The 27,351-nt window shown below is 37.3% G+C and overlaps 1 protein-coding gene across 4 annotated transcripts in view; it reads right to left on the bottom strand.

Annotated features, from left to right (window-relative positions):
- The window catches only part of LOC136667955 (uncharacterized), a 48,533-nt gene that overhangs the window by 12,774 nt on the left and 8,408 nt on the right, over window positions 1-27,351 (bottom strand). For all 4 annotated transcript variants that reach the window (XR_010795451.1, XM_066645145.1, XM_066645144.1 and 1 more), the window contains exons 5-27: window positions 27,033-27,118; window positions 26,582-26,666; window positions 22,509-22,686; window positions 22,256-22,420; window positions 21,841-21,987; window positions 21,625-21,687; window positions 17,220-17,334; window positions 13,327-13,463; window positions 12,420-12,500; window positions 10,561-10,696; window positions 10,375-10,488; window positions 9,989-10,161; window positions 8,858-9,000; window positions 8,674-8,780; window positions 7,797-7,929; window positions 7,070-7,186; window positions 6,821-6,920; window positions 3,967-4,113; window positions 2,580-2,642; window positions 1,184-1,305; window positions 987-1,084; window positions 761-869; window positions 162-224 (exon numbers count right to left, since the gene is read on the bottom strand). Coding sequence is in view for 3 of the 4 variants with exons in the window: in XM_066645145.1 (XP_066501242.1) it covers window positions 162-224; window positions 761-869; window positions 987-1,084; window positions 1,184-1,305; window positions 2,580-2,642; window positions 3,967-4,113; window positions 6,821-6,920; window positions 7,070-7,186; window positions 7,797-7,929; window positions 8,674-8,780; window positions 8,858-9,000; window positions 9,989-10,161; window positions 10,375-10,488; window positions 10,561-10,696; window positions 12,420-12,500; window positions 13,327-13,463; window positions 17,220-17,334; window positions 21,625-21,687; window positions 21,841-21,987; window positions 22,256-22,420; window positions 22,509-22,686; window positions 26,582-26,666; window positions 27,033-27,118 (2,682 nt within the window). In the remaining variant the exon portion in view is untranslated. The remainder of the gene's footprint in view (window positions 1-161; window positions 225-760; window positions 870-986; window positions 1,085-1,183; window positions 1,306-2,579; window positions 2,643-3,966; window positions 4,114-6,820; window positions 6,921-7,069; window positions 7,187-7,796; window positions 7,930-8,673; window positions 8,781-8,857; window positions 9,001-9,988; window positions 10,162-10,374; window positions 10,489-10,560; window positions 10,697-12,419; window positions 12,501-13,326; window positions 13,464-17,219; window positions 17,335-21,624; window positions 21,688-21,840; window positions 21,988-22,255; window positions 22,421-22,508; window positions 22,687-26,581; window positions 26,667-27,032; window positions 27,119-27,351) is intronic.

Below are 27,351 nucleotides of genomic sequence, written 5' to 3' on the forward strand. Positions count from 1 at the left end.
ACGCTGTCACCAAATGTGACATAGACATACAATCTATTTACAGAAGGCTTCAATAAATAACTCCTGGAACGTTTTATACATATCTTACTCCTCTTTGCTTAAAACAAGAAGAAAAAATTATTTTAATAATGCATTCTATACACCAACCACATGTATCTTACCGCATTAATATGACTGACAGGCACGATGAAAAGAAAAAGTGTTCAAGCTGCTCTTTCAAAGGTCTGTAAAAGAAAACAATACATATGCATGTACATAAATGTTACAGCTAAAGTTAAGTACTAAATGCTAAAAATATTTGAGTTTACATTGTCATTCAAAATGTGCAATTACTTGATACAATGAAGATGGTATAATAACTTTCATTTTATATATAAAAATGACTTAACAGTTTTAGTGTAAAAATTACATTTTGGAAACAAAAATTTAAATTTAAATTAGAATAAAAAATATACCACACCATTTTCTTCATTCTTATAAATAGATGTTATAAGCCTTCTATATAGCAACGTATGGTTATTATTATAATAAATCACAAGCTTATGGAATCAAAATGTCCACAGAATCTTAGATTTACAATAGCAGATATTTGGTGAAAAAAAATGTCAAAAACTTTGAGTTATATAGATAGATTATATAAGAACGTCATGTATGCTATTCATTTAAGGGGTTAGATCAGTTATAATTAGAAAAATTGAATCATGATTTAACAAAATGATAAACTAAGCATAAACATTTAAAAACACTTAACCAATGGTACCTTGGTCTTTGAGGCAGAAAGTTTGTCTTGTTCATTTTGTGTAGTTTTTCTTGACTAGTTTCTTCCTCTGCACCAGCATAAATTGGAAAATTTCCTAAATCTTCAACATCTACCAGGTTTGTACAGTGGGATTGATTGTAATACTTCAGTATACACAGTCATACAGTGGGACTGTATATCAATGTCATATACAATTAGCCTTAGAAATATATTGTAAAATACTTACAACATTTGGACTTTTTGAAAGAAACATTTGTCATCATGTTTTTCACCTTTTCTACTAAACTGAAGTAATAATCTTTGTTCCGAAGTTCCTCAATTTGGCTAGAATAACAAAACATACAAGAATGACAACCCTGTTACTTTTTTTTTTTTAATCTGTGTCCCACATCTAACTTTCCCTGTGAATAAGATGTGGATTACCTCTTTATGACTGGATAATTCTTCAGAATGGGTTTAACATTTTTAAAATCAAGGACCAAGATTTCACAGTAGGTCTTGGCTCGTACTGTCATTAACGCTTGTATTCCAAACAAAAAACTTGCCTAAAGCATCCAGGATAAATGCACACACACACACACACACACACACACACACACACACACACACATACAGAGAGAGAGAGAGAGAGAGAGAGAGAGACTAACATCATTACAAAGCAACTAACATACCTTCAAAGCAATTTCTGGTCAACATAAGTAATATCCATTACTTGCCGCATCAGAGCACAAACTATACACTGATCGCAAAGCAAAATGAACATCCTACAAAACCTTAAGTCTGTGTTCACACAGCAGGTAAAAGTGGCCCTAATCCAATCTGTTTCATCATATGTGGCACAGATGTGTCATTTGTGTTGCTGTGTGAACAGCACAAATCGCATTGAATCTGAAATCAGATTTGGGCCACTGTCATATGTGGTATTAAGATCCGATCCATATTTGATCTGTGGCAATGCAACTCTGTCTGAAAGGCCAGATGGAAATTCATGCAACATTTATGTCACTCCAGGCACTGAGAATGATCTCCAGACTACAGTCCAAAGCATTTTTCATTTTAATTTGAGGTTTTTAGGACATGGAAATGGCCAGGAGAAAATGCATTTTCGTTTTGTAAAAAAATACTGGGAAATGTTTAAAAAGAGATAAACTCCTTAATCCAGGTTCCTGTCTCTCATTTAAGAGAAAATTAAAATTTGCGGAAATTTGTATAAAGGTTTTTTATAAAACAAACTATAGAAGAGTTTCTTTTTTAGTAGTGCTATATCAGTTTTTTTATTGTTCATGTTGTTATGAAACTGTATAAATGTGGATCAAGAAAATATTAAACTTGTGTCTGCACTCGTCTAGTTCTCTTTGGAGATCTCATGTTCATGAGAGACCTGGGAAATGTGAGCTTAGAGTGAAAGAAACACCCATTCATGTTTTAATATTCTTTACACACTTTAATTAATATTCATTAATTAATAGCTCATTTGAAATAAAAGCATGAGAAAAGCATGGTGTTGTAAAACACCAGTCCAGTCCTATTCCTTCATTTCAAAATCAAAAGTATATGTATGAAACAGACAGACATTTCCTTCTGGTCAGTGCCTGAAGCATTGTCCTTCACGCATGCAGGTTAGTTTAGGAGCATGATCTGTTCAGACAAGGTCTGTTCAAATATAGGTCACATTATGTGTAAACAGCAGGGGGATAAAAATAATAAAAATCTGATTTAGTCACGAAATAAGATTTGGGCCACTTTAACCTGCTGTGTGAATGTAGCCTAAAATATATTTTGCCCACTTAAAGTGTGAAAAAAGTTATTTAAATATTACCTCTCCAAAGTACATTCCCTCTCCATAAAGGCCAACAATTTCTGACAAATCTTCATTTAAAATCTGCAACAAGAAAAGCTTTTACAGTTTCTGAAATATTTTCAGCTAATGGCCTTCTTGGATTCCTCTGTTATGACATGTTTAGGTGAAGTTTAAATGGAATATATTATACACTTTTCCAGAAATTAACACAGTTCTCTGGGGTCTTAATAAAACTTCTGTGACAGTGTTTGACCAAAGACCACTAGGATCAAACAAAACAGCACCAATTTAACAGCCTTGCTCAGAACAACTGGTATCAGTGCCCAGGATTGAGAAACTGAAGCTACGGTTTGTAACTATTTTCATTTGGTACTGTTTCTTTTCTGTTCTCATTTTCACCATATTTACTCTGTACTCTTACTTTTATGCAGTTGTTTTTTTTTTGTTTTTGTTTTTTTTACTACACCATCCAACCACCTCTTTGCACTGCCATAATACAAACATTCATGAAACTAATTAAATGATAAACAGAAAAGATGGAGTTCAGTCTAATTTTTAAAAAACCTGAATCAGTTGTGTAATCAGTGGTGCTCTTAGACCTTCTAGGTGCTTAATTCCAGAATTTGGAGCATAATAAGAAAACACTGCCTCTTCAATTTTCAACAATGTACTACAGTTCCATAAGACAAGGTTCCTGAATGCCAGTTGAACTCATGGCGAAACACCTTGCTTTATGGAAAGTGGTGCCATTTAGTGAGTATTGCCTATGTGGCAGTAAAAGTAATAGATATAAATGTGTCACAAATTAACACGTCAATGTGGATATCAACCTAGACCTAAAGTTCCTACTGTGTTCCATAGTCGTCACTGGCCACTGCATGTGGCCATATTTATGGTTTTCTGTGGACATGGTCACATTTTATTTTATTTGTGGGGACTTGTGTTCCTTAGGGTGACAGTATTAAAACAACATTCTGACATTTTTGAGATTTTCTTCCAGAAGCACCTTAGCTTTTCATCACATTTCCAAACATGTAGTTTTTTTTTAATGTAAAGAACTACGATTTCTTTAGAGAATGTCATTTTGATCAAAATGTAAATAGAAATGACTCGACAAAGCATAGAAACAGTGTTGAGCAAAAAAAGCAGCTATTAAAAGAACACTAGATAGTATCTTTACCTTAATTTTACAGCTTTGAAATCATTGTGAATGCCCCTGCCATTACTATTCTGGGCTTTACACTGCAGAAACTTCACTATGTAACTTTTGGACCCCGTTCCCTTGATTTCAAAACAATGTTGGATAAATTAATTTTACTCTACAACTGTAGGGGGAAGCCCAGGAGCAAAAATACCAATTTTACCCAGTGTTCCTTTAAGCCACATAATCATTTCTGGTGTTAACCTGACAAGTTCCTCTTCGGACAAAAAAAAGCTCTCGTGTTATGGTTCCACTGTATTGGACGATTTCCCCTCTTGGAAAATAATACAGCACTGAAGATGAAGCAAGATCTTCTATAAAAGCTTGTTCAGTGTATTCAAAATAAGGGATCTGTCAAATGTAAGAAATAACATTTTAAAATGTTATACTAATATAAAATACTGAAAACAAAACATCACAATAATCTAGAATACATACAGTGCAACAGTATTCAAACGTATAATCAAATTTCAAGTTCATATCATCATCATCATCATCATCATCATCATCTCTTCCGCTTATCCATCCAGGGTCGCGGTGGCAACAGGGTGAACAAAGAAGCCCAGATGTCTCTGTCCCTTGCAACTTCCATCAGCTCCTCCTGGGGATCCCCAGGCCAGCCAGGAGATATAATCTACCCCGGGACCTCTTTCCAGTTGGACGTGCCTGGTATATCTCCAGTGGGAGGCATCCAGGAGGCATCCTTACCAGATGCCCGAACCACCTCAACTGCCATCTGTTTCCATGGACTCAGACTTGGAAGCGCTGATCCGCATACCGACTGCTTCACACTCGGCTGCAAACTGCTCAAGTGAATGCTGGAGGCCTCCATGCAAAGAAGCCAGAAGAACATCATCATCCGCAAAAAGCAGAGATGCCATCTCCGAGACCCTCAACGGAAACCTTCCTCTCCCAAGCTACGCCTCACCACCCTATCCATGAATATCAGGAAGAGGAGTGGAGACAAAGCACAGCCCTGATGGAGTCCAACGCCCTGAACAAATTTGACTTACTGCTGAGGATGCAAGCACAACTCAAACTCTGTGAGTACAAGTACTGTACGGCTGGCAAAAGCAACCCTGGCACCCCATACTAACAAAGCACCTCCAACAGAACCTCTTGAGGAACACGGTTATACACCTTCTCCAAAATCCACACAGCTGCAGCCTTTTTCACCTGCCAGTACCCATTTGTAGAATCTGAAGTTCCCAGAGCCAGCTAAGCCCAATAAGCCTCCTTCATCCCCTTGGTTCAGATCAGGCAGGCCATTCCTCCCAATCACTCTTCTCCAAGTTTCCCAGTAATTGCCAATGTGAGTATTGAAGTCCCCCAGCAAAACAATAGAGTCAGTGCATGGAATTCTCTCTAGAACTCCACTCATTACCTCCAAGAAAGCTGAATGCTGTAAGCTGCTGTTCAGTGCATACGCACACACACCTATCGAGAAGTTTTTTTCCAGAACCCACACTGTGTGTAGAGGTGAGCCTAAATATATCTAGCTGGTATCTTTCAACCTCACACACCAGCTCTGGTTCTTTACCTCTGAGTGAGGTTACATTCCACGTACCAAGAGCCAGTTTCCCTTCCAAGCTCCATGATGTCAAGGGACCCTCTGTCCCCGCTCTATGCCCAATGGGCATTGCACCGCACCCCTACTCTGGATCTTGCGGATGGTAAGCCCACATGATCTCCCTGCGTTGCCTTTTTGGGCTGAGCCCGGACAGGTTACTTGTGCTGCCCAGCCACCAGGCACTCGCCTTTGAACAATACCCCTAGGCCTGGCTCCAGGGGTAGGTCAGGATAACCCTCTCCCGAGCAGGGTACACTTAGTTATAACTGTTGTACTCATAGGGATGCTTCTTGTATCATGTTTGTCTTGATCTTCACTTCAGACCTGTTCGCCATGGGAGACCCTACTGGGAGCTAACAGCTCCCGACCACATAGCCCTGGAAGTCATGAAACCACACAAGCCCCTCTGCCACAACAAGGCCCCAATCCAGTTCATAATTAAGTAATAATTTTACTGTAAGATATTTGCACTGGTCTGCTGCAATCGTGAAGATCATTGCACCAGTGCCAATATGTCACATTATAGCACTAACCTCAAGTTTATTATTGCGATTATTCCACAGTTAATTATTGCTGTTTATTATTAGGTTTTAAGATAAAGAATACAGAAAAGGAAATGCTATGTTTATCAACGCTGGATCTTAAACTAGTGGTTAGGATTTTTTAAACCTTGGTTCTCCCCAGCGAACCGAACCATGGTTGTACCAGTTTTCATGAGAACCAAGGCGGCGTTATTCAGAACTTCTCTCTGCCAAAATCAGGACAGTGCCAGAGCCAGAGATAAACAGATAGATTTAATAAAATGTCATGGTTCAAAGGGTCCAGATCATAATGATTTATGATACATGTGTTAATGATACCAAGTTCGCTCTGTTCAAGTTAAAAGTGAATATTCTGAAGTATGGTTCCAGAGTCGTCCTGCTACAGCAACAGAAACCACACAGATGTCTTCCCTATATTTATTTATTTGCAATTTTCTTTTGTTTTCAAATCAGAAAGCGGATAACGGGTCCATTGCACTATAAATCTTCAATCTGTTTAAAATTAGTACGAACGGAAAACAAACAGGGTCCATGTTGTTTGAAAAAGTCTACGCACCCCACTGCTATCTTCTAAGACCTGGCATCATTGCTAGGTTCTCAGCCAATCGCATTGCAGTGTCAGAAATAAATGTGACATAACTACTTTTACTTTATTCAATTTCATCTTTTAAAATGTATATTGCAATAGTACAAGCTAGACACCAAAACATATGTTAAAGGATTTATTCAACTTTTTAAAACTCATAATAACAAATTTAATTTCTTCCTTATCTGTCTAGAATTTGCTGATGATGCAGATTTCTGAATGTTTATGTTAGAATAATTGTCCATGATTATTCAGACATAAAGAACTAATTTACATTTCCTACTAATAAGTTAACATCTGTGAAGTTGTGGAATAGTGAAATCATAACAGTGCACATGTTTGTTCAAATGTGAGACTGACCTTTAATAGTAGCCCCCCTCTTTCATTCATTAGAACAGTCCGCTGTATTTCAAGTGGCAAATCATACATTAAAAACGGTCCTCCTGGATATGCTTCACCCCTGATGTGATGGCAAGCACAAACAACACTACGCAAAGGTTTTAAGCATTTATAAAATTAATATCTAAATCCATTTATATAAACAAATAATAATAATAATAATAATAATAATAATAATAATAATAATTAATAAATAAACAAGATTGTTACTGGTATTTTGTCCATAAGAGTCTCATGTACTCTATTACTCTTGTCTGTAAAGACACACTCAGATCATGTTGTTCCATGAAAAGACGCGTTGCTGAAATGAGATGCTGGAAATCCATCCTGAGTATAAATAAATTAACAATTTTTTTTTATTATTAACAATCATTACCCATGTATAATTTGTGGGGAATACACAGGAAATTCATACTGTAAATGATAATAAATAAAATGTTTAAAAAGAGAAAAACATGATAAACTTTATTATAGGGTATTGTTCATAATGGCAAAATACACCATCAAATGCCTTTTATGACAACTGACATACAACAATCTGACAATCTATAGTTGGCATAATAAGTTGCTAAATTGAAAATGAAAAAGGCAACTTTTCTAATCAAAGCTAAATTGTTGGAATAGTTTTCAAAGGCATTTATTAAATGTCAGTTGTCATGATGGGTGTAAGTAAATATCATGTAACCTTTGTTATGACTATAAAGTTTCACCAGGAATGATAGAAAAGTATTACTTCTTTGGCTTTATTTGTTGTCAGTTAATATATGTTGCAATGCTGAAACAGAACTTTGTAAAATTTTTTGTATTTTGTAATAAAATTTTTCATTACAAAATACAAAAAAAAAAAAAACGTTATGTATATATACAAATGCTTTTCATTTTTCACAAGTCAAAATCTGACTTAAACGAGTCTCATTCATATGGTAGGAGTGTGTACCTGGCTGCATTTTTACTGCTGAGAGTAGCATAGATTTGACTGATAATGAAGTTAAAGACAAATAGGCCAATAAATGCAACAATCACTGAGGCAAGGCGTTCAATCATTGTGCTGGGGACTATGTCACCATATCCTGCAAAAACAAATATTTATATAAAGTGTGAAAGTACAAGGTGCTGTTGATAAAAAAAATTACCTAATTAATCACACATTTTGAAATCAAATGCGATTAATCGCATTTACTCTTCTAAAGACTGAAGCTTTTAATAATGGATAATTAAATATAGAATAAATGTATCACAGTAACACAGTATATATATATATATATAATCACAACAATTAATTTACAATGCTAGTACAATATGTAGTGTTATATAACTGACAAACTGTCTTTTTTATAACATCTCAGTATAGCTTTGATGAGTTTTGGATTAGAATCTTAGGAGAGCTTTAGCATTGGGCACAGAAGCTTTAATAGAGAAAATTAACACTACAACAGCTCCTCGCTCACACAGAAACTGTGTGAGTGTTCCTATGTGTGCATGCGAGAAAGCAAGAGAGTTATGATATTTAAGACATATTTTAGTATAAATAAAACCGCAAATTTGCCACTACACTAAAAATGTGTGACCAAATTTGGTAAAACAATTAATTAGCATAACAAAATTGACAGCAATAGCAATAACAAGCAAATGTTCTGTAAAAATGAAGTAAATTAAATTACACATCTAAAATGCTATTAACACAAACCAACATAATTTCAAGCATTAAAATTTCAATAGCTTTTTTTTACAGGAAGATGCTAATTTTTATTATCTGCTAAAACTGTTATCACAAAACAAGTAAGTAATAGTTACATGAATAGTTCACTTCTTACCAGTTGTCATTGTTGTGGTGCTAAAGTATGCAGCATACATGTAATGATAAAAATTGCATTGAGCAGTTTTCAGACCTGAATTCCAGGCCCATGAATTCTCATCACATCTTAGACAGAAAAGACAATAATGGATTAAATCTGCATGCGCGTTTTAACAGTGAGCCCTAAATAGATCTAGACTTACCGAAAAACGTTACATGCAGAAACGTATAGTATTCCAGAGCAACAATGCACAGAAAAAATCAACAGAAAAATGCATTTTGCTGTCCTTTGCTTGAATACATTCTTTTTCATGTCATTTTCTTTTGCATTAAAATATAGATAAATCTGAAATCAGAATCAAAAATAATTTATTGTAAAATATATGAAAAGAAAATTATAAATTCAAGACTGGCCCCCTTACAGGGGGTATTCCCGCCTTGTGCCCAATGATTCCAGGTAGGCTCTGGACCCACCACGACCCTGAACTGGATAAGCGGTTACAGATAATGAATGAATGAAAAAAATTCAAGATTGAAAAAAAAATACTGTGTTTTCAGATGACAATACAAATTAAATAACAAATGATATAGGCATATTCACATTAACTATCATTGTAGTTACAGAAAGTTAGCAGTTAGTTTTAATTTCGCACGGGAGTGGGTAGAAAGGAGGAAATATTTTAAGGGAATGATTTATAATTTTCTTTATTAATTCCCATAATTCACAAATTTTGTGTGGATGTGAATGGCCACATTCACTTAATTTGTTCTCACAATTTACTAAGTTGTACTCCAAACTGCATGCATGTTTTATTTTGTATTGGCTTGCATGTTGCTGTGTTAGTGATGCAAATGTATTTCATCTATACATCTGTAATACAATATCTTACACCAGTCATTAATACTACATTTAAAAAAGGCACAAATTGAGAAACAGACAAACTAAAGTATCTGAAAAAACAGGCTATCCTCTGATACAAGCTAGGGATCTACTGATTCAAAGCCAAAGATAAGACTTGGCCCACCACCTAATGCAAGCACACTACAAAAAGGAAATTGCAAGCAAAGCAGTTATAAACTTTACAGTTAGCTTCTTACAATTTAACAGTCTTAACACTTCTGTAAAATTTAAAGACTTTATAGTCTGTAGGAATGCGTGTTAATGAAAAGCCAAGTTTCTTAAACCAGCCACATGGTTTGTCTTCTTCATTGCTGATCCCAAATAGTAGAATTTTCAAAAATCTTCTTTTGACAGTGTATTCACTGCACAAATTGTTCTGAACAATGGGGTTATAGGAACACTTTCTTCTAATAATGCAAATTAAAGGTTTTACCTTACGAAGCCAGAGAAGCCTATTGCATCTGAAATAGCCTAAAACTCTCCAGTAATCTGTCTCATCCTCATATAAAGCAATCCAGTCCAGAGGACACAGAGCAAGGAGATCATAATACAAATTTCCTGATGCTTTGTAGTGCTCGGCTATTTTTGATAAATCTGATATATATCCTGTACATAAAGAAAATAAAGAGATGTTTCAGTAAGAAACATAACACACATTATCAAGTGAATAACCACTCCGGGATATCTTCAGACCCAATACTCTGGATTTTCTCTAGAAATGCTCCAAAGGTCATGTGTGAAAGAGGCATCTAATATCATTTTATTAATAAAAATTATACAATATATAATAAACAGGAATAGTCATTTATGTAACATTACCATCTTTTGTCACAACTGCAGTGTGAAGTGTCACAAATATATCAGCTGCTGCAACAATATCTATCCCATAACTGACTGCCAGATAAACAGCACCCCAACCTTTACTGTAAAATCCTGTAATGAATAGAAGTTGATTAATATACTAAAATTTATAATGTATGGAAATCTGAGGAAATAAATACATACCGACTGTTTCCTCATTGTTGGTGAAGAAAAGTACCCATGTTAATATAAAAATGGAAACAATGATGCTCCAAATCATGATCACTTCCCAGACCTTAGCAAAAGCCCCGTCAGGTCTTATGATTTTCTGCCAAAAAAACTAAAAATGCATATAATAATAATGATAATAAAAATAATGATGACAACCAACATTACATGAGCAAACATCATCGTACTGTGATTAATTTACCCACATAGACTCAAGAGTCCTTCAGATAACTGGGATCAATTAAAGGAACACTAGGTAATATTTGGGAAATATGGGTTCTGACCCTCCTCCAAAAATACACAGTGCAGCTACTGCAGTGCTGAGCCTGGAATAGCAATGACAGAGGCTCTATTCTCTGTATTAAGGGTCAATGAAGCCTCACAATGATTTTGAAGCTGTAATTTTGAAGCAAAAACACCATCTAGTGTTCTTTAACACAGTCTACCACTGTATTAAATAATAAGTCAAAGCAAGCAGAAAGACACAGAATAATTCTTTACAGAAATGCCACCAAGGGCCACAGCTCATATATATATATATATATATATATATATATATATATATATATATACCTCTACTAACGAATGCCTATACTAACGAACTTTCCAAGATACGAACCGGGCAGCTGGAAATGGCCACTGACCCCAATAGGCGAGTCTCCCAGCGCGCTTTTAAGACTTGAGTGAGCTTTTAAGATTAGCAAATTGTAGTTTTAGCAATTTAGCATTAGTGTAAATAGCAGACATCAAAGTGGTACTGAAGTTACCACTCAATTTTAGTTGAGGAATTTAAACGTGCAAATGTGAGACATGAGATGATTTTGTGGCGATCGCAAAAGCAGGAAAGAAGTGGAATCCGAAAGTGGCCGTGCAGGTAGCCAGGAACTCATTAGAACTAATGGATGTGATTGGCCAAGTACAATGCCAAAGAGTAGGCCTTGGGTCAGGTGATTTGTGGAAAGCTTTTAGTAAAGGCCACATCACCAGAGAAGGCAAATGTTGACTAGTTTTATTCGAAAGCAAGAGGGAGGAGGCACAAAGGGGGAAGGGGTGTTCAAGTCTTAATTATCCCCTCATAATTCGAACCCTGTACACACACACACACACACACACACACACACTAAAATCTATAACATAGTTGAAAGATGACAAAACACAGCAGTAATCTTGCCTCTGTCCCAAATTTGAGTAGGTTAAAACGACTGATATTCAACTTTGTTTATATTCTCAAAATACAAAGGTTGTTCTTCAGAAACATTGGTAAATTTTTTTTGTAATTTTCTCAGTTTAGTAAAAGTTCAAGTGTTTTCTTATCTTAATCTTATTTATACATTTTACAAAACAAAAAAAAAAACTGAAATAATTGTTGAATATTCTATCATTGTAAAAATAAGAAATGTTAATAATAAATGTTTAATAAGAAATGGGAATCGAACCCACAACCTCCAGGCCCCTGGAGCTGTGTGACCGCGACTGCAAATATTATAATATCTTGCCACAGTTAAAATCAAGCACAAGTTCACATTCTCAGATTTTGTTCTAGCAGTTTCTCGTTTTAATTTTTTAAACTACTAAGTTATACTATATGGCCAAATGCCTGTAGACACCTACTCAAATTATTTCCCATTAAATCATTAGTAAAGGAATTAGCTTTCCTTTGCACCAGTATCAGTTTCTAAATTTCTGGTACCTTTTTTAATTTTTTTGTAGTTTGTAGTTTCATTTGTCACAGTTAGAAAAATGCAGACACTCCAAGCACAACCTCATCACATTTCTCTTTCTGGAAGATGTTAAAGATGTTATATTTTAAAGAAGCTAAATAATTTTCCCCTGACCTTTTTTATGTCTGTGTTATGATGTGCTGTCTGTTTTAAAGCAAAATCCCTGAATGGTATGACAATCTTCTGATCCTGTGCCTGAAACACAGAATAAAAAATATTCAGGTCCATCATTCTTCTATAACAGCACATATTAATACTTATAAATTATTGATGTCATGTTAATGTGAACTCATTTTTTATATAGGTCCATTAATATCCAGTGACAAGGTCCACTGGATGAATATTTTTCACTTCTACATTATCATGAACCAAGATTCCTCATTGTTGGTGAAGAAAAATACCCATGTTAATATAAAAATGGAAACAATGATGCTCCAAATCGTGATCACTTCCCAGACCTTAGCAAAAGACCCGTCAGGTATTATGATTTTCTGTTAATTTGTTACAAAACAAATTAACCAAAAGTGTCCCATCTTGCCTGCTGACCAAACACCATACAAAAGATCAGTGGAAGACACATATAAAAGAAACATGTAGAACATTGGACTCAAGTTTCTTGCAGTTTGTGTGTGTGTGTATGTATATACACACAGATAACATAATTATAAATAATTAAAATAAACATAATATACATTTACAATCTATTTTATCAAGTACACACTTCATGTAGGTGGCTCATTATGTAGTTAACTTTGTAGTTCAAAAACTGATAGTCCATTGATAGTCCACCGATAGTCCATTTATTTCTTTTTACAATTTGTTATCTACACTTTACGCTATTTGTCAACAGGTAGGACCAAACAGGACAATAAAGTTGAGCAGGGATCATTTGGCTCTTGGACAGTACTGCTGTGAAATTGACATGTTCGAGTGTATAAGCTGCTGGAGTCTTTTTAAACACCTCTGCACTGCAGGGCTCAGAATAGCCTAACAACAACGTGTGTACAAGACCAACACTTACCTCAGAACTGACAATCAGGTCTTTGTGAAACAAAATATTGTCAGGCATTGAGGCATGTCCAAACGCAAATGCTTCTTGGATGTGATGGCTTACTTTGTATAAGCGAGTCCTGGCTGCTTCTGCAATTTTCACACCAGCTTTGGAAAAAAAATTGAACAGAATGTTCAGAAACGTATTTAATTATTTAAATTAAGAACATGAAAAGCACAAATTCTAATTACTTAAAGAATATGTTTAGGATATAAAATTGCACAAAACATTTTTCTGCTGGGCCTATATTCAGAAAGCAGATGCTGCTTGAAAATAAATACACCATAGTTTAGCCATGTCTGTAGCATGACGCTGGAGAATTTCATTAACAATCGTCCAGTTTGGTCAATATTCGGTCACTACCCAAAGCCACTCATGACCATAGGTGAGGGTTGGGACGTAGATTGAATGGTAAATCGAGAGCTTTGCTTTTCAGCTCAGCTCTCTCTTCACAACGGACCGGGACAGAGCCCGCATTACTGCTAACGCTGCACTGATCCGCCTGTCAATCTCCTGCTCCATCTTCCCCTCACTCGTGAACAAGACCCAGAGGTATTTAAACTCCTCCACTTGAGGCAGGATCTCACTTCCAACCTGGAGAGAGCAACCCACCCTTTTCTGGCTAAGTACCATGGACTCAGACGTGGAGGTGCTGATCCTCATCCCTACCGCTTCACACTCGGCTGCAAACTGGTCCAGCAAGAGGATTTCCTGGCTCGATGAAGCCAACAAGACCACATCATCCGCAAAAAGCAGACATGGGATCCTGAGACCACCAAACCGGACACCTTCCACCACTTGGCTACGCTGAGAAATTCTGTCCAGAAAAATTATGAACAGAACCGGTGACAATAGGCAGCCCTGACGGAGTCCAACCCCGACTGGAAACCAGTCGGACTTATTGCCAGCCATACGAACCAGACTCCTGCTCTGTTTATACAGGGACTGGATGGCTCGTAGCAAAGAGCCGTGTACCCCATACTCCCAGAGCACCCCCCCACAGAATATCCCGCGGGACACGGTCGAATGCCTTCTCCAGATCCACAAAACACATGTAGACTGGTTGAGCAAACTCCCATGCACCCTCCAGGATCCTAACGAGGGTAAAGAGCTTGTCTTGTGTTCCACGACTGGGGCGGAATCCGCATTGAAATGTAAAGTGCATTATAAATAAAATGTATTATTATTGTTCCTCCTGGATCCGAGAGTCAGTCGGACTCTCTTCTCCAGTACACCCCCATAGACCTTACCGGGGAGGCTGAAGAGTGTGATCCCCCTATAGTTGGAACACACCCTCCAATCCCCATTCTTAAAAGGCACTGCCCCTGATGTCCACACGATGTTGCAAAGGCATGTCAGCCAGGACAGCCCCACAACATCCAGAGCCTTGAGGAACCCCTCCCTGGATCACCACCTTAATGTGGTGGAGGGGTTTGCATGCCTGCATGAGCCTAGGAGCTATGTTGTCGGGGCAATAGCCCCTGTTAGTGTCTCCCAAGGCAAATTGGTCCATAAAGACCAAGATGAAGAAATTAAAAACAGGGACACAGCTTCCCTCGCCCGGAGTAGGGTTACCGGGGCCTCACCCTGGAGCCAGGCCTGGAGGAGGGGCTCCTTGGCAAGTGCATGGTGGCCAGACTTTCACTCATGGGGCTCAGGCCAGGCTCAGCCCGAAGGAGCAACATGGGTCCACTCTCACATGGTAGAGGTAGTAATCCGGGTCTGGTGCATTGTGGATTGGGTGGCAGCCAAAGTCGGGGGCCCTGGCGTTCTGATCCTCGGCTATTGAAACATGGCTTTTGGAACATGGAATGTAACCTCTCTGGTGGGAAAAGAGCCTGAGCTGGTGTGCGAGGTTGAGAGGTACTGGCTAGATATAGTTGGCCTCACCTCGACACACAGTATGGGCTCTGGAACCAATCTCCTTGAGAGGGGCTGGATGACCTTTCACTCTGGAGTTGCCCAGGGTGAGAGGCGTAAGGCAGGAGTGGGTTTGCTCATAGCCCCCCGGCTTAGCGCATGTACGTTGGGGTTTACCCCAGTGGATGAGAGGGTAATTTCCCTGCGCCTTCGAGTTGGGGAAAGGGCTCTGACGGTTGTTTGTGCTTATACACCGAACAGCAGTTCAGAGTACCAGGCCTTCTTGGGGACCCTAGGGGGGGGTGCTGGAGAGTACTCATTCTGGCGACTCCATGGTTCAGCTGGGGGACTTCAACGCTCATGTGGGTAATGACAGTGAGACCTGGAGGGGCGTGATTGGGAGCAATGGCCCCGCGGATCTGAACCAGAGTGGTGTTCAGTTATCGAATTTTTGTGCTCGTGACAGTTTGTCCATTACGAACACCATGTTCGAGCATAAGGGTGTCCACAAGTACACCTGGCATCAGGATACTCTACGCCGCATTTTGATGATCGACTTTATAGTCTGATCACCACCTGGTAGTGAGCTGGATCAGATGGTGAGGGGAGGATGCCGTACAGACCTGGCAGGCCTAAACGTGTGCTGAGGGTTTGCCGGAAACGTTTGACAGAGGAACCTGTCAGAAAGATCTTCAACTCCTACATCCGGCAGAGCTTCGACTGCATCCCGGGGGAGGTCGTTGACATTGAGTCCATGTTCCAGACCTCCATTGTTGACGCTGCTGAACGGAGCAGTGGCTGAAAGGTTGTCGGTGCCTGTCGGGGTGGCAATCCCCACAGTTGGTGGTGGACACCCCAGGTGAGGGAGGCTATCAAGCTGAAGAAAGAGTCCTATCGAACCTGGTTGGCCCGGGGGACTCCGGAGGCAGCTGACAGGTACCAAAGAGCCAAGCGGCTCGCGGCTTCAGCTGTCACTGAGGCAAAAAGGTCGGGTGTGGCAGGAGTTCGGTGAGGACATGGAAAACGACTTTCTGTCGGTTCAGAGAAGTTTCTGGCAAACCATCAGGCGACTCAGGAAGGGAAAATGGTTTTCCACCAACACTGTAAATGGTGGGGGTGGGGAGTTGTTGACCTTTGAGTAAACCTATATATATATCTGACCTATATATATTTAACATGAAATAAAGAAATAATCAAAACTGTTACTGATGTGACTGGTTATGATCTCTTAAAATGGGGAAACTATGTATTCATTAAGAGCAATTGCTAAATGATTCATAAGTTTATTTGCATCTATTTTAGAGTTAGATGGGGTTCTCCAAGAAAAAACAAATTATATATATATATATATATATATATATATATATATATATATATATATATATATATATAAATATAGCACAAAAAATAGGAACATTTGTGTATAATTTGTAGATTATTTCTTTGATGTAACAATGCTTCTTGGCAATAAATCTTATACAGTTTGAAAGCCTGTTAATTTCCCTTTTAAATGAAATTCTGCAACTAGTGGCAATCCCATATCTCCACAGTCTGGGACTAAACCCTATCCTCCAAGATGATAATGCTCGCCCCCACAGAGCAGGGTTTATCAGAGTCTACGTCCAGAATTTGGGCGTGGAGAGGATGGAATGGCCTGCCATCAAACAGCAGTGTGTGACCAGGCTGGTGACCAGCAAGAGGAGGAGATGCCAAGCTGTTGTGGCTGTGTGTGGTCCTTCCACACGCTACTGAGGCTCCTGTTTGTTAAATTAATACATTGTAAAATTGCCAGCAAGTCTTGTATCTTCAGTCGTGCAGATCACCAAACGAGTCAATAAGCTGTTTGGCATAAAAGGGTTTCCAGGCTTTCCAACGGTATATGACTTATTGCAAAAAGTAATGTTAAAAGAAAAATATTTACCAAACACAAATTTCCTTACTTTTTGTTTATATACATACAAATAGAGATGATGATGATGATGATGATATATATATATATATACCTTCTGGGTAGTCAGCAAATAGTGTCAACAAATCATGGTTTTCCAGTACACAAACTTCACACAAAGTTGCAGTACATATTGTGGCATTTCTTGGAATTTTGTACATTAAACCGACCTACAAACATACACAGTATGATTAATATACAAACAATCCATACCTTTTCTAAACCACTTTCTGATTACAAATTAAAATGGAAAGCAATGTAAACAGAATAAATTTTGTTGTCATGTTATAACAAATAATATAAATGTAAGCCCTAAATTATTAATACACATGCCAAATTGTGATTTACCAAAAGTTTACTTCTGGCTTCTGACAAAAGACAGTAAAATATTTGTCTCAATGATATAAATGCTAAAAAGTTTTTGCATTTCTATGAAAAATAATTACGATAAGAAAGGGTGGAAAACATCTTTGCCATCGCTCTGATCATTTATTCCCTCCCGAGACCCATGGGATTCAGGTCTGGGCCACCCCAGAATGCTGACATTGGTGACATTGTTTTCTACAAACCCAAGTTGGGATGTTGTGATAAAACATAAATGGTATGTTTTAAATATATATATGATTTGCAAATCCTTTTCAACATATATTCAATCGAATACACTACAAACACTAAAAATGTAATGTTCAAATGAACTGGATAAACTTTATTATTTTGTTGAAATAAGCAGGGATCTCCCTAAAATAGACATTGCTTGGATGGCAGCATATGTTGCTCCAAAAGCTGTTCCTTTCAGCCTTAATGGTGCTTTCACATCAAATCAAATCAAATTTATTTATAAAGCGCCTTTTTACAACTGACATTGTCACAAAGCTGCTTCACATAATGTGCCCATGCCATGGCCACTAACACAACCCCACACCATCAGAGATGCAGGCTTTTGAATTATGCGCTGATAACAATCCAGACAGTCCTTTTGTCTTTGGCCCAGAGGACACAACGTCCATGATTTCCAAAAACAATTTGAAATATGGACTCATCAGAACACAGGACACTTTCACTTTACGTCAGTTCATCTCAGATGAGCTCAGGCACAGAGAAGCTGGCAGCATGTCTGGGTGTTGTTGATATATGGCTTTTGAACATTAAATATCTTGTATTTGTAGTGCATTCAATTGAATATAGGTTGAAAAGGATTCGCAAATCATTGTATTCTGTTGTATTTATGTTTTACACAACGTCCCAACTTCAATGGAATTGGGGTTGTGCTAACAATTTTTGGACCACTTTGGCTTTATATCACGAATCACTGTCATCTTGTTAGGTCCAATGCTGCTCAAGAAGACTGCTTGATATTTTCTCAATAATCTAAATTTCACCGCATTTTCTCTCTCTCTTCGTGTTTGAAAATGTGGGGGAAGTGACTCCAAATAAATGTCACATTCCTGTGTCTAAACAACTCAATTTTCATCTCATCTAACCATAGAACTGATGACTAAAAAACCTTCTTTGTCCAGGTGAACTTTTGAAAAGGCTAGGCTGGTTTGCATGCATGTTTCAGAAGATGGAGTGCAGCAGGTGAACCTTACTAAGTCATATGGTTTTATCCATTACTCGCAGTTCACTGATTAGAGAACTACTGCACCAGTAGTAATAGCTCAAATGTATCATTACCGTCTCTAGCACAATGTCTTAAGCCAGCCATACATGCTGAAATTTCACTTGTTTTTAAGCCCTTTAGCAATAGAAACAGGCTGAATTTCATTTTTCTCTATCATTGTTTGACATGGAATGTGAGGTAGAGACTGATGTCTAACTGCCCAAACAAGCAGCAACTAAGCTGCCAATTTACTGCAGCAACTTAACAAATGGCTCTATAACAACATTACCTGCAGTATGAAGAAAGCAAGCAAAAAGTGCAAACATACTGTACCTTTATACATGATCTAAATATTTCTGAAATCTAGGGATTTCCATGCACAACATGCTATCAACATTTCTGATATACAAGGTGTCATACTTTACTGAATAAAGAGCTTGATTTAAAACTGAAAAGTCTGTATGGGGTTGTGCTTCACATTGAGTTTGAAAACTATTGCTGGTTTTATATGTTTCATGATTAGTTTTTGATTAGTTCGAATTCTAAGCTTTGAGTAATAGAGCTCAATAAACCTTCATTTCTATAACGATTATCACAGCCAGCAGCATGCTATCTAGCACATATACTCATGCTATTACAATAAATTAACAGGCAACTGCATGAACGTGAGAACGTAAACTCAAGTGCTTGTTTATATATAGCAAATATGTTATAGTCTCCTGTTCACTCTGTGTTTTGGAGTGCATTTTGTCAACCCCCTATCAGAATACAAGCACATAAACTTTCCCTTGCGCACAGGGTGGGTTTTTATTCACTCGAAGTGTATTTTCTTCTCGGGAAATGTTTTGGGAGAGCGCTGTTCATTGCCTAACGTGGTTTTCTTCACACTAAAATATTTTCTCACTAATTTTTAAAAGGCTCCAAAGCCATAGGTCAGGCTGCTTTTCTTTAATACTCCCAAGTCTGGAACTTTTTCCACCTGGTTAGCCTCCGGACCCAATGCTTCCCTGAAGTGGATAAACGGTTACAGACAATGAATGAACATGCAAAACTGAAAACGTTCTTTCCCACTGTTACAAGCGCTTTTCTAAGCCTTCTAATACGTTAAGTGCATTATATTGTATAAAAATATATAGTAATGAGCATTTGGTGTATTCAGTTTACATTTTTAGAAGGATGTGCCACAGTGTGACAAAATGTTAGTATTGTGATAAATATTGAGATCGATCAATATAGAAAACATTAGTGACAACATTTTTGGCCATATTGCCCAGCTCTAATGAAAACCCACATTAGCAGTTGCCCAGTTTAAGGTCTAACTATTATATTATTTCCATGAATTTTTAATATATGTATTTTTTTCACATATGGAATATGAAATAATGTAAAAAGTGACGTTCACGATTTTAGGAATAGTGTAGACCTTTCCTTTAATGGAAAGACTTTTTCCTTTAATGTGCGTGCATTATGTTATGTAGTCTACAGGTAGACTTTATTGCACAATACATAACACAAAACAAAGCTATTCAGATCAAACGTGGGACATGTGTTTAATTTTGCAGCATTACAGTGACAAATGATGTCTTTAAAGCAATGATTCTCAAACTTTTTTCATCATTGCCCACCTCAGACGAAGGGAAATTTCAGCGCCCCACCTGTACCATATCACCCCAAACAAATGGTGACAAAATACACGTGCAAGTTTACAATTTTCTAATTTATTTCAGTAACATCAATTTCTATCTCTAAATCAGTAGCTTAACATTATAACATCAGATACATCACTAACACCAATGTTCAAAAATACAGAAAATTAAATACTAATTAAATTGTGTTTCGGTTTCTCACTTTTCAATCTGTGCAATTGGGTGTAGGTGGGGGCATAATTGCTGAGTCAAAGACCACCCCATACCCAAAATATTAGATAGCTATAAGCTGATTCCTATGTAGATAAGGCAGTAAAATACTGCATTTATAATGATGTGGAACAGCATTTGATTAACATTAACCTTAGGGAGTGAAGCTGTGTCCCAAACAACACACTATTGAACCTTATATACTACATTACAGAAACACTTCTAAGGGTGGTATATATATATTTTTTATACTATTCAGTGCAGCAGTGTGCATTTGAGGCAGAGCAAGAGACTAACATTAACTTGCTGCATGTTTAGAGCACTTTCTCAAAACCTGAACACAGCTAATATTAACTTTAACAAACTCTAAGATCCTCCTCTGTTACCCTAACAGTTATATACAAGCCACTGTCATAACAGTAATTGTTATTGTTGTCTGTTCTCTCATTACTGACATCAAGACCAGAGCTGGTAAACACTAACCTTATAAACCAGACTCTGAGAGTGAATCAGAGGCCAGTGAAGCTGATTATTAGAGCAGCTTTATATTTGAACAGCTGCCTTAACGAAGGCTGAAAGGAGACCCACCTTGTCTGACTCGCAGCCAAAACACATTAACCTGTGTGGAGCATTTTAAAAATACAAAAACAAGCATATTTTGGTTCCAGTTATGCTACATTTTTCTGATCCACTATCTAATGTTATTTTAGCATTCATTGTGAGGGGGTGCTTTTTTATTGAGTAAGCTTTACTGGCAAAACAGAAAGGCATTACTAAAGACAGGCATAAAAAAAAGCGAATTTCTTCCGATTCCTTGCACCGCACACTTTGAGAAACGCTGCTTTAAAGTTTTGGTGATATGAGTTGTGATATGAGTGACTGATAAGTGTTCTAAACATGCTGTATATTTACTTATATTTACAGAAGAATTAAATTTTATTCCAGTATTCAAAACATTATTCATGCTGGCAACAACCCATTCAAAATACTTTTTACATACATACCTCACCAATTAAGAAGCCAGGTAACAATGTTGCAATGCAATCAGTTTTATCTCTTCCAAATACCTACAAAATAACAAGCCTTTTATCTACCATAATACATACTAATAGTACTCTATTTCAAGTTTAATGTTTATTATTTGTTTATATAATTTTGCTAAAATAATGCTCATATTTAAATGACAAGTAACAAAACCACATAATGTGTTTTAAACATACCTTCATTTGGCCTTGCTCAATGTAATATAAATTTTGATTAATTTCTCCAGACCTGGACAAAATATGTCCAGGATTAAAAGTCTGGGTTTTAAATTTCAAGGATAAAGCACTCTTAAATCCATCTTCTGTTTCTTTCAGTAATTCACACTTTAAAATAAACAAACATATGTCTTATAATTTTCTGATATATTCACACAAACAAATGTAGAATATCTTCTTTAACTGTCCCATTGTTAAAATCATAATGAATTACACAGCAAATCTGGCACTGTTAAATAGTGTTAACACTAAATTTTAACACTCACAATCATAACTTGGTGTTCCTTAAACACTGCCAAATTTGCTTTACAAATTTCTAATTCACATTCTAAATATGTCAAAAAAAATGGTAAGAAAAAGAAAAGAAAAAACGTACTTTTTCCAATATATTTTTGTTACGAAAACGTGACACTTCTGACTGCAAGGTAAATGGAAGGTCATCAAACAGCCCACCAGCATTACAACCTTTTTGGTGTATCCAGAAATTATGATAAGATGTCTGCACCAAGGTTTGAACATCTTCTGGCAAGTCCATATGTTTCTTTCATCAAGGGAAAAAACTTAATTGGTAAAAATGTCCTCTTAATGAATTATGAGAACACAGATCATGTATGTACATATATACAAACCATATAACTGCATATCGTTTCCATTCTATGGTAGAATCTTCCTCTTCGTCTATCCAAATTGCTAATAACTGAGCTCAAACCAGTCATAATAGCTCCAAGGAAGGCAACCAGTCCAATCACCATTACAACAGATGCAACAACGGTTTCACTACCATTCATTGCATGTATTTCTCCATATCTATAAAATATAATAACAAATTAAACAGCAGTCGTTGGAAAGTACAGGAATTGGATTTGTACTGGCTACATTAATGTTTGAAAACTTAAACCTTGTGTAATGCAAAACTTATGTAATATCATCATTACAACAGAGTAAACTGATTACCTGATGGACGAAAATGCATGGCTGCAAAGCATTGCCAAACTTTTATTTATATTAATAATATATAATAAATAATAATAATAATAATAATAATAATAATAATAATAATAATAATAAAAAGGCCGGCAAAGCCCCAGCTCTAACTCCTCATGGTGCCGGCAGACAACTAGTTGAATTAACCAATGGCCAACTAGAATCTAATATGGAAATTCTTAAAATTACTAGGCTGAGACAACTATTACTGACACGTCCCCCCAATGATCACCAAACTAGTTGGGATCCAAAAATTCAATTCAGCAACGCTTAGCACTCATGAGGGTTACCACAGCTAGTTAATCTCATCCAGGGGACCTCATGTGATAGCACTATCACCCAAGACAAGCATATTGAAAAGGCATGAATGGACAAGAGTGGAATATTGCAAAGTAATATGGGTATACCCACTACGTGGTTTTCAACAATCGAAAGGCCCCAAAGACAAGAGGGTCTTTCCAAACCTGGAGCAAACTCAACCAATCCCCACTCCAGGAAATGGACGAAAACAAGCTGGAAAGCATAAAGCAATTAATTGAAAGCCATATGCTCCTTAGTGCTGTGGAGAGGAAATGGTGGCAGACATTGTTCTGTGATCCAGAACAACTGGATCACACATCTCAGAAAGGATATATTAGTTTTAATTTATATTAGCAAAGGAGTCACTAGTAAGAAAGTCCATCAGACAGTGGAGCATATAATCCAAAAACCATGGAATCGCCAAAACAGCTGAGCTTCTTAGAAACCTCAAGATAAAGTTGATAGCCAAAGCACAATCCCTAAGATGGTAGGACTCTTTCAGGAAAACACAAAGTTGAAGAACAAAGACCTCAGTCAGAACCAATGTCCAATCATTGAGACACCCTCACAGGCCTGAGAGGTATATGGTATAGAGTGATATGATAGGTCTCAAAATATTGATTGGATCCAGAGAGAATCTAAAGCATTCCAAGCTGTAGCACCTGATGTTTGGGAAGATGTCTCACTGGAGGTTCAAGCTGTCATCAGGAACTTGAACTTGAACAGACATGGTCCAGAAATTTTGGATCAAGATGTTTGATGCTGTCCTTGCACCCTGTTCTTTAATGGTCAGGACCGCCACAGCGCAGATATTATTTGGATGGTGGATCATCGCTGCATTGACACTTGGTGGTGATATGTTAGTGTGTTGTGCTGGTACAATAATATCAGAAAAAGCAGAGCTACTAGACTTCTGTGGGCAGCGTTCTGTGCCAACTGATGAAGGAGTAGAGGACAACCAACAACAACTGTGCAGCAACAGACCAGAGCTACTGCCTCTGACTTTACATCTACATGGTGAACCAATGCACTACTGTGCCTGATCCACTTGTACTAGTGCAACACACCAATGCCATGTCAGTGTTACTGCAGCTCTGCGAATGATCCACCACCTAAATTATACCTGCTCTGTGGTGGTCATGTGGGGTTCCTGATCAATGAAGAGCAGGGTAAAATGGGGATAAAGAATGTGCTACCAGCAAGAGGAGTATGTCCATCATATTGTTGCGGAGTGCACAGTGCTAGCACAGAACAAATATAACCATTTACACAACAATAACACCTTCCTGCATTGTTCTATGCTGAAACGATTTTGGCCTACTTGTAATCAGGCACTGAATCATAGGTCACTGAAAGCTTATTGCTGTTCAAACTGACCATAATATAAGGCCAAACCAACAAGACATTATAATTTAGAACAAGAAGGAAAAGCATTGCCTGCTTCATAATCTTGCAGTACTATATATTGCCAAAGTCTCATTTAAGGAAGTTGAGAAGCTTAGCAATTACATGAAAGTTGAGAGCAAAACAGCTCACATGAGGGACACCAAGACTAAAGCAATCCTGTTGTAAAAGAAAGTTCTTGGAATAATACAGATCGGCTTCCAAAAATATCTTGACAATCTCCCATGCAAAAAAAAAAAAAAAAGTACCACACAGATCCAAACTATTACTTTGCTTTGAAAAGCCCATATACTTAGCAAAGTCCTTGCCATCTGACAGTGAACAAAAACCTAAGAGCTCTGGTTGAATGTCATCTTCATTCATTCATTCATTATCTGTAACCGCTTATCCAGTTCAGGGTCACGGTGCGTCCAGAGCCTACCTGGAATCATTGGGCGCAAGGCGGGAACACACCCTGGAGGGGGCGCCAGTCCTTCACAGGGCAACACAGACACACACATACATTCACTCAAACACTCACCCCGACGGACAATTTTGAGTCGCCAATCCACCTACCAACGTGTGTTTTTGGACTGTGGGAGGAAACCAGAGCACCCGGAGGAAACCCACGCAGACACGGGGAGAACACACCAACTCCCCACAGACAGTCACCCAGAGCGGGAATCGAACCCACAACCTTCAGGCCCCTGGAGCTGTGTGACTGCGCCACACTACCTGCAGTGCCACCGTGCCGCCCATGTCATCTTTCATTTAAAAAAAAAAAGTAGTGTAAAATACTGATCGCAGTATCTGCTTTTGAACGTTTTTTTTTCCCTTTAATTTACATTACACTGCACGCAGTCTTTGGTTTCAAGCAAATACAGTGGACATCACATACAATATTCCTTTGGTATCACCATAATTCGCATTGTAATAAAATCATGTCTATTATTGCCTACATTCATTTCTATATAAAGCAAAGAGGAGGTGTTAAAAGAGCAATCTTTAGATATTTACTGTCCTTAGTAACTGTCCAGGGCAGGAGTATCCAAGAAGTTGGAGAATCGATGCCTTCTTGGCTTCGTATTGAAGCCAATACGACACTTAACCTGAGCCATTTAAGATGGAACTAAATGCTTGAATATGAAAATTGTGAAAAATAAGCAAGGATCTGCTATCTAAAATGACATTTATGGATGAAGGGAAAATAACACCAGCCTTGTCTATGCTATATATTTGTGCATTTGGACAGTAAAAGCTTTTAAAATAGGGAAAATCCCGTGAGTCTTTGAATTTTTGCCTTTTACTTAATTAGGAAAATATTTAGTCACATGATGTACTGGTTTGTGTGTTTTAATGGATAAAGTGTAATAACAGTTGCTTCAAAAAGTTTCAGAAGAAGTTTCAAGAACAGATATTTTGAGGTAGAACAGAATGTTTAAACACAATAATAGCAAATCAGCAAAGATCTCCTAATACCTATGGTGGAAGGGAAAATCGATAAGAAACCTCATCTACTTGAAATATTTAAGGTGGATTTGGACAGTAAAGGCATGTAAATGCTGGGGAAATGGTGGCTGCTCATTTAACACAAATATTTGCCATATTTGCCAACAAAGTAGACATTTTGCTGAAATGATGAACATTTTTCTGTGTAAATACGTTGATTATGGCAGGTTCATTTTAGCTATTAGGGTCCAAATATCTTAATCACCTCTTGCTTGTTGGTGTATGTTCAGTTTTCCTCAAACTGTCAACCAGGTAAGCTTTGCATCTGGGGAGGAGTGCGGAGGCAAACATACCTCTCTACTGTTTTGTATATGTATTATAGTTCTCATTTTAAACGCTTAGTGTCAGTATTACAGATTGCTCTTTTAAGAGACTCTAAATGTGGATAAGAATATGAATGTGAATTAAGCATTACTTTAAAACAGAATACAGGGCAGCATGTTGATATAATGCAGTGTTAGAGCTTAATGTTGAAACCAACAATACATATACTAAAATTACATTACATTTAATGCACTTCACTTACCCAACTGTAGTCAGTGTAATTACTGCCCAGTATAAAGACACAGCATAATACTCCAAATCTGTGGCACCCTTTAAATTGGTTGAAACTGCAAGAGAAATAGGACATGCAAAATTTGACAGATATGAATGCCATCAAATAGTCTGTTATTATCCACATTTTTTTATTTATTTATTTTTTTTGTATGTATGTATATGCGCTTAGAAAGATATTTTTTGCCTTTTAGAGATACCTGTTCCTACTGGCAAAAATTTTTTTTGTGTTAAATAATCTATGAAGTCAGAGTATCAATATCCTACAAGTTGCAATAAATGCTTGTATAAAACAATCATCAAACGTAAAACAGTAATGAATGCCAGTGTTGAAGCTGCATTAATTCTTGGAAAAATAAAGTCTTGTATTTAAGCTTATTATTTGATTATCCACACATAAGATAAATAAAAAAGTTGCTTACATTGTGGTAATAAATTCAACCAGCCTTTCATTTTAGGACAATGTCTTGGATGACCATCATAAGCAGCCTCACATGCCTGATGAAACCTGTCAACAACAAAAATATTTTATTCAATGGCATGTGAGCCTAGAGCAAAGATATTCTTGAAGTAAGCTTATTCAAATTATCTCTTTTTGCTGGAATCATGGACTGGGTAAAATTCTGGCACCTAAGCTTCTAATATAAAAGTTCTGCTCCACCTTAATGGTGAAGACGTTATATTCTACAACTGAACTTTTTATTTACATTTTCTATCCACATTAAATAGGTCAGCATGCTG

Source organism: Hoplias malabaricus, chromosome 15 (genome assembly GCF_029633855.1).
Source record: "Hoplias malabaricus isolate fHopMal1 chromosome 15, fHopMal1.hap1, whole genome shotgun sequence".
NCBI lineage: Eukaryota > Metazoa > Chordata > Actinopteri > Characiformes > Erythrinidae > Hoplias > Hoplias malabaricus.